At 41.5% G+C, this 15,819-nt stretch overlaps 1 protein-coding gene across 1 annotated transcript in view; it reads left to right on the top strand.

Moving 5' to 3' along the window:
- St8sia6 (ST8 alpha-N-acetyl-neuraminide alpha-2,8-sialyltransferase 6) overlaps positions 1 to 15,819 on the top strand; it is a 138,274-nt gene that overhangs the window by 68,252 nt on the left and 54,203 nt on the right. Inside the window, exon 3 of the mRNA XM_021156593.1 lies at positions 3,696 to 3,785. Coding sequence (XP_021012252.1) covers positions 3,696 to 3,785 — 90 coding nt within the window. The remainder of the gene's footprint in view (positions 1 to 3,695; positions 3,786 to 15,819) is intronic.

Below are 15,819 nucleotides of genomic sequence, written 5' to 3'. Positions count from 1 at the left end.
AAGGATGATAGAAATAGAGGTCTGTGGAAAGGTTTGGGGAGAGAAGGCAGGTTTCAAAGGCAGGAGACCCAGAGGCAATGTACAGAAGACCTGTAGCTGAAGACCAGTCATTACTTTAAAGTCACATCAGAAAAGGAATGACAGGAAATACCAATACATGCAGAACAGTCCAGAAAAAAGCTGCAGAAGGGTTGTGACTAGCAGTCAGAGGCTGGGGAGCAAGGAGGACTATGGGTGAAACCAGATACCCTGAAAGTTGGGAAGCAAAGGCAAGGCACTGAGATCTCCTTTGACATAGTGATGTTTGCTGAAAGCCAGTCAGTGAATTTATAAATAAAGGAAGTGGGCAGCTGTGGCTTGTAATTAGGATGGGCAATAAAGAGAGAGTGAATAGCAAGGTGACATATTTTGCTTTTTATTACCAGACAGTAGTGAATTGATTGTGGCAATAGTACACAGCTAGAGAGTAAAGATGCTTTCAGAAAACATAGTAGAGAGGGACCTGGTCACAGAGGAGACAGAGAAAGATGGGGTGGCAGATACATTATCATCACGTGAGTGAGGAGGTCTTTCTTTTAGTCAGAAGGTCAGGACTGACAGCTATGGATTAATCGCACCCAGCAGCACCGTATTCTCTGAAACAGGCAGCATGATTGAATGAGATGTTAGCAGGGCAGTGAGTGGTCAAGACACTAGAACCGAATGCCTACAGTGGCCACTGAGAGAACTGAGGCTTGAAATAGAGTTGTTAAGGTACATAGAGGGCCAGACCAATTGGACACCATGAATTTGTCAAGTCACCAACCCTAAGGCATCAGGACCAGGGATATGTATGGTAGGAGCTTTATTTCTTCAGTTGCTTATTTTGCAACAAGTGAGAGGATGTTGGTGGAGGAAGGCATCTAGGGAGCTGGCAATATGTGGCAGAGGTGGTAAATGCCTCAGATGCATAGTGAGACAGGCTTGCTCAGGGACAGGTGAGCAAGGATGGTCATCTTTCAGAGAAACGTGGACAGGAAGGACAGTTGGAGTAATCTCAGCTTGCTTGTCTGAGAAGCCAACCTACTCCCCAAATTCTAGCATATCTCCAGAGGGAGAATCACAGTGCTATCTAAGATACATCTCCTTGGTGGCAGAGGCTAGAGGTCCTTGGTGTGGAGTTTGATGATTATTATATAAGCTCATTATTTTCTCTTTGATATAATTTTGTAAGAGGGTTTTATCCAAAAATTGCAATGACCTAGAATTATACAACAGTAAGTACTTGGAAGGGGACAGAAACAGAAATGGTACTTGGAGCTTGCAGAATCTGTTTGTATAGACAGTGCCTAGGATCCATCCGAATCCTGTTCTGCTTTCTTTCCCTTCACTAACAGCTCAGATCCCATTGAGAGTTAGTACCAGATGGGTCTTCTCGTTATTCATCTTGTTTAAAATGTGCTCCTTGCAGCAGACTGTGATGTCGTTTGCTTCTGTGCCTATTTCTGTGGCTTGCAATATCCAGTCTGTTTCACCTGTACCCTGGTCCTTTGGGTTGGATCATTCTAACTAGATCCCTGGGAAGGCTTACACATCAACCCACAGTTGACTCATAGCAGTCTCTTGTTTTACCACATTGTATCTGACTCAGAGTCTTTGGCATCCCTGTTTTCCTCATGACTGCCCCTTTCTCCGTTCCCGTTAACTTAGAAGAAACTTGCCTCCCAATTGGATGTTAAAGAAGGCTCGCCATAACATCCCCTCGAGGTTGCATGCTCACCTTCAAGATGGATCTGCTTGCTGGTCATGAGTTTTCCCACCTCAGAGCTACAGAAGTTTCTTGTTTTCTTACCCCAGAGAAAGGTAGAGGTCAGGAAAGAAACTGAAGATTTCAAGTGGAAAAAAAGGGATGGAGAGACACAGAAGGCAAAGGAAACTAAAAGGCTCCTTGCCTGTTCTCTTGGGATTGAGTGACTCCCTGCAGGTAGAGATGTAGGCAGCCTCTATAAGAACAGAATAATTAGCCTAGAGGAATTACTGACTGACCTGAAGTCAAAGTTCAACAATGAGTTTAGAGCAAGAACTCAACAGATATTTATTGGCTTCTATGTGTCAGGTCTTTTCATACATACCCACCCCCACCCCAGCCCCGTTTAATCCTGTTAGCTGTGTTATTGGAAAAAATTAAAGAGAAACTCCCCTGCTGAAAGCTAAGGCCAGCCTGAAGCCCAAATGCAAGGTCATCCTCACTGACACCAAAGACCCCCTTTGCCTCTTCATCTCCACTCTGCATCAGACACTTTTCTCTAATTTGCACACCGCATGCCTGGTTTATGGCTGGGCAAAGCTATTTTGTTTTTATTAAGAAAGATACTTTCCAGTTTAAGGGAAGGTGTATATGACAGTTCTATTGGTGCCTGGTTGTCACCGGCCCACAATTGAGCATTACAAAGGCATCATAATTCAAAGCACTGCTGGCTGGGTAATTCACTTCATTAACGGTGCTGCCTGGATAAAACACACAACAAATTAGAAATAAACAAATGCTTGGGAGCACGATAATACATTAGACTAGCACGAGAAGTGCTTCTAGAGAGAGGATGAGAGGTGGGAAGGAAGGAGGAGGGAAAGAAATTATATTGGGACTCAGAGTTTGTTTTATCAAATGTATTATTATTGTTATTATTTGGTGAGTATACATAGATAGATAGATTTTGTGTGTGTGTGTGTGATGCTTACATACTGTGAAGGTCATACAACTTGTGTGAATCTGTTCTTTCAACTGTGTGTTACAAGAACTGAAATCAGGTCACCAAGCTCGGAGTCATAGTGCTGGCCCTCGGTGAGATTTTGTGAGCCCATAGGTAACACACACCCAGTACTTTTAGGAAGCCCCTCTGAAAAATATCGCCGACTTATCCATGAACCTATCTTGCTTATCTCTTTACCTTCATGCCCCCTCCTTCTCTATCACCTCTCATGCCCAGTGTATCAAGAAGTCCTGTCTGTCTTGACTACAGAAAGATCTCATATCTGTTTGCTTGTCTTTCCTGTTGGATCCAGCAATAGTGTGTTTACACTGTGTCCATGACCCTCACTGTGTCCAGGAGTTAGTTACTTGGCATGTCTGTGTCTAAGAGATTTGTTATATCAGAGAGTCAAATAATAACATGAGTGTGCCCATGGAGCTCATTAGTGCAAGAGGCCATTGCCTTTGTCATAATGCTGATTTTTGGTTTGCTTGTGTTCCACCTCTGATTTTCTGAGTTCATAGAAACCAACATGAGAGGCTCACATATCAGAAGTATTACAACAATCAGAAGGCAGATACACCTGTGTTCTTTATGGAGAAAACATTAATTTCCTGTGTCTCTAGGCTTCTTACCCAAGACAGCTCTTCTTTTTTTTTTAGAAGGCTATTTACATGCAATGATTAAAATCATTTCTTTATTATAAATACTAACCCGAAAATATAAAAATGCAAATAAAAAGCCTTCTGCATGGATTTTTTTCCAGTTTAATTTTATTTTTAAATTTTAGATCCATCAGAGGTAACAATATCAATTTTGTTTCCCAGAGAGAAATTCAATGAAGGAATAAAATCCAAGCTTCATTTGGATACAACAACCCCTTATCAATTAAATCTGATTTATATTAATAATATCTTACATAGTTTGATATTAAATCAATTTTTTCCAATCTCTTTCCTGAAACAGCACATATCTGGATGAGAAGACAACTCAAATAACAGAGAAATGCAAAGACCTGCAATATAGCTTGAACTCTTTATCTAACAAAACGAGACGGTAAGTTGCACTCTTCACATTTAGTTTTAAGTAAGTGTTTTGTATTCAAAGTATCCCAAAGCATATTTGAAATGATTTGGAAAATCAGGCTGGGCTCACTTCAGGTTGGATTTGGCTCTGAGAATGTCCCTCCAGTTGAGGAGGAAGGAGCAAGGACACAGTGCAGATCAAGGTCATGCCCTGGCTGGAGGACTCAGCTTCACTGTCCTAGATCCACATTTATTATGCTCTATGTGTTCTGGCTAAAACTTAAAGCCTGCACACCCTTCTGAAAATTTGATATGTGTTTGAGGCATTATCCTAGGAAAATGTTCCCTTTTACAAAATTTTGCTTACGATTTCAGGTTAATGGTTTACCTATGGCCCCAGCTGTGGCTCACCCATCACTCACTGACTGGAGTTTACAATCTCATACTTTTCTATGATCTCCTACATCCTCTTCAAACTAGGGAGAAGGCAAGCCAACATGTCTAATCTCTATGCAAGGAAGAGGTGTTGGTGGCCCAAGGTTCTGATATCTGGAGTACTGCTTGGATCGTAGCTGAGAAAATCTAGTAAGACTCTGCCTGTGGAGTGTGGAGTAGTGCTGTGTTTGTTAGCTCCTTAAAGGAGCCTGGGCACATATCTCAAGTTGTAGGGACTTGTTTAACACATACAGGGCCCAAGGTTCAATTCCAGGACTGACAAAAAGAAAAAAAAAAAAAAGGTGTGTAAAAGGGGTGTGTGCAGTGGGGAGGGCAAGAGAATCTTCTGAAAGGAAGTTTCTATATTTCATTTGCTGAGTGCTTGGCTGAGAAAGGGAGAAGCTGGCAACAGGCAGGAGACAAAGTTAATTTCCTTGTAGGTGGCTGTGTAAGGGAGACTGACCCAGGGTCCTTCTTCCTTCTCTGTGCTTTCCTTTCATGCTTTATGCTACTACCCCCCTCTTACTTTTCAACTGTGAAAATGGTGTGGACAGAGAAGGAAGGGATTGAGCAGGTAATCCACTTTCTCTTTCCGGGTGTATAGGAGGCTGACCTGAGAAGACAAGCCAAGGCGTAGGTGGACTGGTCTAGCCTGCTTTGTAACTCTACGCTGGGACAAGCCAGTGCAGGACTTCTACTAAATGCTTTGAGCTCCCTAATAGTAGCTTCCAGACTATGATAGAGCTAAGTGCTCTCAAGCCTGCAGGAGGCAGGTCCCCTTTGAGAATGTTCAGCGCTTTATTTATACAATAGGGAGCTGTTTCACAATGGAGCCTGCTGTGTGAAGAATCTGATGCAGCTCACATAGAAATTTCATGGAGTGTTCTAGACTAAATCCTCCTTAGGAAGGCCAGACCAACATGGCAACCCTTGATGTCCCATGCCTCTCTCTGTTTTGACTTAGCCTCCTGACTGCCCAGATTCTTGAAACCACTGGAAAACATAACAATGCTATGTGGGCTCTGATTTGAGTCAATTCAGTTGGACAGCCTAGTCCTGCACAACAGATGGACCATTGGGACTTATCTCCTTCTCTTCAGATCCGGATGATTAGTGATAAGCTTGCTAGCGAAAGCACCTGTACTGTGTGGATCCATCGCCACCCCAGATGCTCTGTTCCCACTTCTAGTCCTTTGTAGATCTCCAGTTCTTGGCTGTTTTTGTTCAGAGAGGTGAGCCTACACAGTCTTCCTTTGCAGACTGTAGGCTCTTTTACTATTTTACTATTTATTTGTTGGATTTGAGCACCTTGGAGCATACATAAGGGATCAAAAAGAGTGAGGGAGAAAAAGAAATGTTCTCCATACAAGGCCATTCCAGGTTTCCAGGTTAACTGCAATACATCATTGCCAAAAAGATGAATATGACTTTATGACTGATTATCTATCTATCTATCTATCTATCTATCTATCTATCTATCTATCTATCTATCTATCTCATTTTCTCTCTTTGTTCCTTTCTCCCTTCTGCCTTCCTTCCCTCTCTTCCTCCCTCTCCATCGCTCTCTTTCTCTCTTTTGGTTCAGAGATATATTGCTAATAGTACCTATAATCTAACCATACACTCTTGAGAACAGACCTGTAGATGGATTGGACAGATGTTCCAACGCTTCTCAACTGCACAGTTCACTCACTGGACTCAGAATGGCTCGTGCATTGTACGTGGCACTTCACATCTGCTTTCATCCTGGCAGAACTGTCTTGTTTTTAGGCTGGTGGCTGTTACAATGCTTTGCTCTAGCTTTGCCAGGGAGGCTCTCCATTCTAAACCTCTTGCACACATCATATCAGATATGTACCCTTCACATATCAGACACGTGACACCAAGAAATATGAAAGCTGAAAGTGCTTTAGCATGCCCTGCAGTACTCTTGTCTACTCCTTCTCCCGAACACATGTCAGCATGTGGCCTAACCTCTGGCTGACTTTTTCACTCATGCTGTCCATGTTTTCTCCATAAAGTCTTCAACAGGAGGATGATCAGCTTTTGCTCATCCTGGGAAAGTACTGAGTCGCACAGGAAAGCTTTCTAATGCTCTGACCTGAGGTGAGGCATCTGACGATGCTTGGTGAGCAAGGACAGACGGTTAACTGCAGCATGCTAATGAAAATGCCCAGGCTCATGCTCTCCTGGGCATTTTCTCAGCCTTGTCCTATTGTTTGGGTTTGATGGTGAGACCTTTCCTCAGCTGTTCTTCTAGGGCTTGCCTTCCTATTATACAAACAATTTTCGATTAGCTCAGATAATTAGCCTGTGCTAGTATTCTGTGCAGGGAAGGTCTAGAGAGAGCAGGCACGGATGGCCCACTGCTAGGAAAGTATTATTCTGGCACATGGGAGACTAATTTTTTCAGTTGTATTGTCTATTGTCAAGAATTCTGAGTTCTACAACCAGGGGACAAATAAGAAACTTGCAGGGGACAATTGGGAAAGCCATTCAGTGTATGGTGATTAAAAAAAATAAAGCAATTTCATTTTCTTAGAAATAATTATTTAGCCCTATTTTTGTCATGGTCTGTTAAAGAGTTAGAATTTCCTCTTTCATTGGGTTATTTGTCCCTTTCAGGTTGCTAAAATAGGATTTAGGAGACAGAGTTACAGTGGGAGGGAAATAGCACTCTTTTTTTATTTCTGCCTAGTGTTGACTACATTATTGAATAAAAGGACAATTAAGCAGTAGAATTAGGACAATCAGTAGAATGAGCCTTATGTGTGGCAATTTTCTTTCTCTGTCTCTCTGTATCTCTCTCTCTTGTGTATATATGTGTGTATGTGTGTTTGTCTGTCTGTCTGTATCTCTGCCTCTGTGTGTCTGTCTGCCTCTCTATGTCTCGATGACATATGTCTCTGTCTGTGTGTGTGTATGTCTATGTGTTTCTCTCTGTTTCTGTCTGTCTGTGTCTCTGTCTCTCTCTATGTGTCTGTCTGTCTCTCTGTGTCTGTGTGTGTCTGTCTCTCTGTGTGTCTCTGTCTGTCTGTCTGTCTATTTCTCTCTGTGTGTGTCTATCTCTGTGTGTCTGCCGTGTCCGCCTGTCTGTCTGTCAGTGTCTTTCTCTCTGTATGTATATTTGTGTATGTCTCTCTCTGTGTGTGCATGTATGTTGTATATGCTTATTAATGATGTTGGGTGGGCATATGTGTACATGTAGATGCTTGTCCATGAAGACCAGAGGTTCATGTTGAATGTCTGTAAATCCCTCTCCATTTTCAGTCCTAGACAAAGTCTTTGACTGAGCCTGAAGCTCATCAACTTTGCTAGCCAATTTGGTCACCGTGCTTCAAGGATGTCTGTTTCCTCCTCTCCTTGCAACTGGGTTCAAATATACAACACCTCTTTTGCCTTTTAGGGGATTCTGGGGACCAACCACACTGTGGTCTTCATGCTTACACAATGGACACTTTACCTTCATCCCCCAACTCCAAAATTCTTTATTCTCAGTTTAAAACCTTGATCTCCAAGGTGAGAAGTGTCTTATTTTTAGTTCTGTTTCTGGTGTCTGTACATGAATTAGACCCTCTTAATTCCATAAATATTTATGGAATAAGGAAGTGAAGTCATTTATTTCTTAAGTTTGTAAAATGCTTTCTATTCCATAAAATCTAAAATTGTCATCAGTCAGTCCCTAAGTTTTAACTCTTTTGATGCCAGTATTTCTTTATGTGACTCCTTCTGTTATTTTGGACTTATGCTTTCTCTGAGGTAGATTTTCTAACTGATCCTTTAACCCTGACTGCCTCCCCAGGTGTCTTCAGTATAATCCTTTTCACTAGGATTTCCATCCCTACTCAACAGCAATATTAAACTGTATTAAAAATACAAGCTTCTCATTATTAGTTTGCCCATTTCTCATTATGGCACACTTACTTGTAAGGAGCCGTCCTCACATTCGCCATTATAAGATGGCACTGACACCTGTGTTCTAAGTAGTAAACAAACCATCTGCACATGCGCTGGGGTAGTTTCCCACCCCATGTGCTCTGCCTTTCCTGTGATGACAACTCTGGCTGATGGGCTGCAGCCAATCAGGGAGTGACACGTCNGAGGCGGAGGACAGTCCTCCATAAAAGGGAGGGGGCTCCGCCATCTCTCTCTCTCTCTGGCTCTCTTCTCCACTGGCTCCTGATGGGGTAAGCAATAAAGCTTGTGCCGCAGAAGATTCCGGTTGCCCTGAGTGTGTTCTTACCAGGGGGAACAAAAAAGCGGCGGGCAACACTTACTATTTACAGTTTTTGCTTGTATGTTTAGAAAAATAGTTGTATGGGTATCTGAGTTGTACAGTGTGATCTTCAGTGCTTCAGACAAATGAAGTCACTTACCTCAGAGCAGCTGCTTCAAAGGTGCTGGTGATGTGGAGTCTTACTTGTCCATTCCTTTGGTTTCTCTGCCTCTTGTGGTTAGTCAGGTTTTATTTGCTATAACCAATACCAAAGACGAATCAGCTTATGAAGAAAAAAGGTACTTTCTGGGGCTAGAATCTTAGATGCTTTTGTATATGATCAGACAGATAGGAAGCTCTTAGGTCTCTGGTGGGAAGGCAGCACCCACATGGCTAGAATGCAAACCCAAGAGAATCCCACATTCCTCTTCAAAGGTTCACCCCCAGTAACTGAAACCTTCTTACCAAGCCTTACCTCAAAATGTCCACCATCTCTCAACAGTGGCAAATGGGAGCAAGCCCTTGACATATGGCTTTTGAGGGACATTTTAACACCCAAATGCTAGCAATTTTTGAACAATCTCCTCTTTTTGGCTTCAGGACTTCATTCCCAAATTAGAGTTGTGATATTTAGTCTCCACTGTTCGGACAGAATGATGAACTGCCCTAGTGAAATCTCTCAGAACTCAAGGCCTTGAATCAAGACTCGTCCTGCATACATCCTCCTTCCTCATGAGATAATTCCCTCAGGTATATTCCATTCTGAATATTGACTCAGTGATTCTGATAGTCATCTCTAACAGTTAATGCCCTGGAAAGACAAAGTGAAAGCCTATATTCTACACACTATACAGAGACTCCAGCCATACTCAAACTCTGCTGACTGCTTTGAGGCAGTAGACTGTGACTGCTGCTGCTGTGGCCTCAGTGTTTGGGATATGATGTCTGTGTGGGGAGCTGTTTTCAGTCAAAACTTGAGACTATGGAAAGAGAATACTGGCAGTTAAGGTCAGCTAGGCATCTTTACTCCATATTTATTTAATAGCTTTACCATTTTGATCATCCTATTAATTATAGGCCTTGTCTTAGTTAGGTTTCTATTGCTGCAATGGCACACCATGAACACAAACAAGTTGGGGACAAAAGGGTTTATTTGGTTTATACTTCCATGTCACTGTTCATCTTTGAAGGAAATCAGGACAAGAACTCAAATAGGAAAGGAACCTGGAGGCAGAAGCTGATGCAGAAGCCATGGAGGGGTGCTTCTTACTGACTTGCTCTCCATGGCTTGCTCAGTCTGCTTTCTTATAGAACCCAGAACCACAAATCGAGAGATGGCACCATCTACAATGGGCTGGGCCCTCTCCTGTCAATCACTAGCTAAGAAAATGCTTGCCTGCAGCCCGATAGTATGGAGCCATTTTCTTTTCTTTTTTCTTTTTAAATATATTTTTATTAGATATTTTCTTCATTTACATTTCAAATGCTATCCCCAAAGCCCCCTATACCCTCCCGGGACCCTGCTCCCCAACCCACCCACTCCTGCTTTCTGGCCCTGGCATTCCCCTATACTGGGGCATATAATCTTCTCCTCCCATTGATGGCCGACTAGGCCATCATCTGCTACATATGCAGCTAGAGACATGAGCTCTGGAGCGGTTCATATTGTTGTTCCTCCTATAGGGTTGCAGACCACTTCAGCTCCTTGGGTACTTTCTCTAGCTCCTTCATTAAGGGCCCAGTGTTCCATCCAATAGATGACTGTGGGCATCCACTTCTGTATTTGCCAGGCCTTGGCATAGTCTCACAAAAGACAGCTATATCAGGGTCCTGTCAGCAAAATCTTGCTGGCATATGCAATAGTGTCTGCATTTGGTGGCTGATTATGGGATGGATCTCTGGGTGGGGCAGTCTCTAGATGGTCCTTCCTTCCGTCTCAGCTCCGAACTTTGTCTCTGTAACTCCTTCCATGGGTATTTTGTACCCTCTTCAAAGAAGGAGCAAAGTATCCACACTTCAGTCTTCCTTCTTGAGTTTCATGTGCTTTGCAAATTGTGTCTTGGGTATTCTAAGTTTTGGGGCTAATATCCACTTATCAGTGAGTACATATCATGTGTGTTCTTTTGTGATTGGGTTACCTCACTCAGGATAATATCCTCCAGATGCATCCATTTGCCTAAGAATTTCATGAATTCATTCTTTTTAATTGCTGAGTAGTACTCCATTGTGTAAACCTACCACATTTTCTGTATCCATTCCTCTGTTGAGGGACATCTGGGTTCTTTCCAGCTTCTGGCTATTATAAATAAGGCTACTATGAACATAGTAGAGCATGTGTCCTTATTACAAGTTGGGACATCTTCTGGGTATATGCCCAGGAGAGGTATTGCTGGATCCTCCGTAGTACTATGTCCAATTTTCTGAGGAATTGCCAGACTGATTTCCAGGTGGTTCAACCAGCTTGCAATCCCACCAACAAAGGAGGAGTGTTCCTCTTTCTCCACATCCTCGCCAGCATCTGCTGTCACCTGAATTTTTTATCTAAGCCATTCTGACTGGTGTGAGGTAGAATCTCAAGGTTGTTTTGATTTGCATTTCCCTGATGATTAAGGATGTTGAACATTTTTCTAGGTACTTCTCAGCTATTCGGTATGCCTCTGTTGAGAATTCTTTGTTTAGCTCTGTACCCCATTTTTAATGGGGTTATTCGATTTTTCTTGAGTCCAGCTTCTTGAGTTCTTTGTATATATTGGATATTAGTCCCCTACCTTATTTAGGATTGGCAAAGATCCTTTCCCAATCTGTTGGTGGCCTTTTTGTCTTATTGACTGTGTCTTTGCCTTATAGAAGCCTTGCAATTTTATGAGGTCCCATTTGTCGATTCTTGATCTTACAGCACAAGCCATTGCTGTTCTGTTCGGGAATTTTTCCCCTGTGCCCATATCTTCGATGTCCCGCCTCCACTTTCTCCTCTATACATTTCAGTGTCTCTCATTTTATTTGGAGTTCCTTGATCCACTTAGACTTGAGATTTGTGCAAGGAGATAAGAATGGATCAATTCATATTCTTTTACATGATAACCACCAGTTGTGCGAGCACATTTGTTGAAAAAGCGGTCTTTTTTCCACTGGATGGTTTTAGCGTGGAGGAATTCTTTAAACTAAGGTTCCCTTCTCTTAGATGATGAGCTTGTGTCAAGCTGACAAAACTCGCCAACACAGGCTCCTCAAATCATCTCTCAAATGAAAAATGCAGTTCTTCTACATAACAGTTGAGGGAGCTCATTGATAAAGTGCTTTCTTAGTATGTCCAGGAAACTCTTGATTTGATACCAGTAGTACATAAAATTGGGAGTGGTGTTTGTAATCCCAGCACTTGGAAGGCAGAATTGAGAGAATGAAAAGTTCTAGATTCTTCTCATCTCCACAGGAAGTTTGAGACCTGGATAGAGACCTTGTCTCAAAACCAAACAAGCTAACTAACAAATAAACAAAAACAAAGCCAAAACAAAAAACAAACAAACAAACCTAAACCTACCAAACAAACAAACAAGTAAACACACACACAACTAAGCTGGAGAGATGGAAAAGTGGTTAAGAGCACTGTCTGCTCTTCCAGCAATCCCTGATTCAAATCCAAACAAACACATGGTGACACACAACTATTTGTAATTCAGTCCCAGAGGATTCGATTCAATACCCTCATCTGTCTTCCAAGGGTATGTAAAGGAACACAGAACATGCAGGGAAAATACCTACATTCATAAAGTTATAAAATAAAGTAAAAATTTAAATCAAAGAATAAGTGTAACAGCGATCTTGAACATCTTTCGAATCTTTGAGCCTTTTATAAATTATCTCTACTAAGAGGACCAGAGATCTTCTTCTTCAGAAGTAAGTATATCTCCTGCCTTGTAACTTTCTGCAAAATCATTAAAGTGTGAACGGCCCACTTTGTATTATGTTTTCCTGGGTAAGGTACAATGCTCAGAATTATGATTCAGATCTTCTATCTGGCATTGTTGGTCTGTGGCTGTTCCATAGGCTACTTAGTCAGTATATCTGTTACTATTGCATGCCACTCCATTTTCAACTACAACAGAATTCCCCAAAAGATGTCTTCTTCATGGGGCAGCATAAAGGAGCTCCTTACCAGGAGCTGCATTGCAGGTGACATGGGAAGTGGATTGAAGACAGGCCCTAAAACATTGTCATTCTTCATTACCCTGGAGAGAACAGCATGACCTGAATTACTGTGTGAAAAGAGATGGTGTAAATTACAACAGATCAGCCAGAGTGTGAGCACTTCACTTGACAGCCTGTTAACAAAGCAAGGGTTTCTAAATCTCAAGTCGCCTTGTAGAAGGAACAATTTTTAGTCATTTGCAAGATCTTTTGGGCCTGTGTCCCTTCAACTTTAAAGTTGCTTTTGAAGGTGACATGCACACTTTTGGTTCCCTGATCTTCTCTGACCTTTTAAGCTGTTCCTTTCTGGTCCGAGTTTAAGGACCCGGAATTCTAGCAACTCTTCTGGTCATTGGTGAAAAGAACTGGATCAGAAAACAGCAAGAAGGACCAAGAAGCTTATCAGTGGCCAGAATATAAAATTCATACCTTAGGAGCCTGGAGAGACGGCTCACTGGCTAAGAGTACTTGCTGCTCCTTACAATGGCCTGTCCCTCCAGCTCCAAAGGATCTAATGCCCTCCTTTTACTTATGCAGGCACCCCTACACACATGTGCAGGTACTATTAAAACAGTATCCATACTTCACATATCTCCCAGAAGTCAACGCAGGAGATGCTTCTCCTGACATTCAATTTTATGTTGGGAGGCATGTAGATTGGTCTTGGCATTTGTGACATTTTTATGCACTTGCAACAAAACAGGTTTCACCAACCCTATTCACAGGGTGCTGCATCTTCACGGGGACAATAACACGAACAATCACAACTCAAGAGCTTGAAGCAATTGTTCCTTAAGTTCTTCTAACCCATATGCAGTGCTTGGTTGTAGTACATATGCTTATCATTTGATAAAATCTGATTTCCTAAGATTAAAAAGAAAGGGAAAATGGAATTGTGACTTATTCCAAATCAGCTGACCTAATCAGGAAGGGTAAAAATAAGATTTTTCCCCTCCATGGCCTCTGTGTGTGTGTGTGTGTGTGTGTGTGTTTCTGATTTTGAAAGATAACTACCACACTGTCAAGTTCCTTAATCAATACTCCGTCATAGTTGCTTGCTGTCATTTCCACAATGCAAACTGTATAGTTTTAAATATTTGTTTTAAAAGAAAATGGAAAACTTGACTTTCTAGTTAAGGTTGATTGTGTGCTCACATCAGTCACTTGATAAAAGCCTTTAGTGGGAAGACTATGACAATAGAAATAATTACATGTAAAGTCATCGAGAAAAAATTAGAACTAAAATAGCTACAAAAGAAACAAATGTTAGTTTTCAAAATATTTCACTGTATCACTTATGTACCACTTGTGATAGTCAGACCTCTAAGATAGAGGTCACAAAGGTCATCTTAGCACCACCTACCCTGCTCTCAGTACCTGCTGACCTATAGAACCACCAGGATGGATGACTTTCCAGGTTGTGATGTCTGCCTTGCTGCCCTGTTGACTGTTTAACATGATAGAAGTTAGCTGCCATGCCATGAAGACTTGGGATGATGGTTCTCTTGCAAGGACCTGCAGCCCACTATCAAGGGATAGCATCATCTTATCAGCAATGTGAGACAGATGCTTAGCAGTGGATTCTTCAGCTCAAAACAACACCTCGAGGCTCCAACCCAATGAAAAATAATTCATGGCCACTCTGCTAAACTGCTCACAAATTTCTGACCTGAGCAACCATAGATGCTTATTATCTATCTATCTATCTATCTATCTATCTATCTATCATCTATCTATCATCTATCTATCTATTTATCTATCTATCATTTTTTTCAAGACAGGGTTTCTTTGTGTAGCCTTAGCTATCCTAGGACTACAACTAGCTCTAGCTCTATAGATCAGGCTGTCCTTGAATTCACAGAGACCTGCCTACCTCTACTTCCCAAGTGCTGAGACTAGAGGCATGTGCCACCACCACTTGACTTTATTATTTTAAATGACTAAGCTTTGTATTAATTGACCACATATTCGTAGACAACCAATTAATTTCTCAATTCATAATGATTTGTTTCATGTTTTCATCATAATGATAATAGTTATTATGACTATGGTCAACAGCAGTGATAACCACAACTTCCTATTTAGTGGCTCCATTACCCACCAGCTATTTTAAATGCTTGAGGTAATTCTCCAGAGTAGATTTTATTATTGCAAACCTACAAATGTGACCAGTGAGCTCCAAGTGTTCCTTTGCCTAACATACCATCAGCTAGTTACTGTGGTTAAGCCAGGATTTGTTTGTGTAGGTTTTGTTCTTAACATCTCTATGGTACCACTCTTAGTGAGCACAGATTTTAACTGAGAAAGGCATTTGATTTTATAATGCAAAGATACTCAGAAGCCATGGATCTCAAAATTCTTTTCTCATCTACTTGCTCGTACATTCTTACTTTACTTATCTTTCTATAATGTCATTACAATGATATAGTATTAATTAACTACATTGAGATGGAATTAGCTATGTTGTTATAGTATTATTGCATAGAGCTGCCATCATTGCAACTTGGGTAATCAAATTCTTCTCTTGGTTAGAACATGGTTGTTTGTCAATTATCATCATGGTTCAGAATTAATATTTTGAACTATGTTTTTGTCATTTATTACATTTTAATGTCAGAGACACATAGCAAAGAGCATGTTTCTGGTTCTATTGCAAGCATGTGGAGAGATGTTTTCAGTCTCTATCCTGTCAGTGTGCCTTCCAGTCACTTGGGGGCTTTCTCCAAGTAGATGTGGTTAAGAGCTCTTGAGTAAGGAGCAGTGCTAAGTGTTGAACCCAGAGTCTTAGACTGGTGATCTATCACTCAGCCGCATTCTTCTCAGTGCAGAGTGTATTAAGATAGTTAACTTGTTAAACATATTTGCAGTACATTGGTCTTCCTTCTCATGTTTGCAGATTTCTCTTCTCATTTGTCTTCACTTTGGACACTCAGTGTGTCCTGGGATGGGTGTGGTGAATTATATCTTTTAAACCAGCATGCAGGAAACAAAGACAGGCAAATCTATGAGTTGGAATCCAGCTTTGTCTATATAAAAACTTTAGGCAAGTCAGGGATGTATAGTAAGAGCCTATCTCAAATTCAAACCAAATCAAACAAACAAACAATCAAAAACTATTATCAAAATCACCAAAACCAAAACAGAACAAAACAAAACCAAAAGCAGAACAAACCCAGCATGTTCTCCACTGACCTGGACCTCCAGCACGCTGCAGTCATCCCTGCCGTCA

Source organism: Mus caroli, chromosome 2 (genome assembly GCF_900094665.2).
Source record: "Mus caroli chromosome 2, CAROLI_EIJ_v1.1, whole genome shotgun sequence".
NCBI lineage: Eukaryota > Metazoa > Chordata > Mammalia > Rodentia > Muridae > Mus > Mus caroli.
This window is presented reverse-complemented; position numbering and strand designations above follow the sequence as displayed.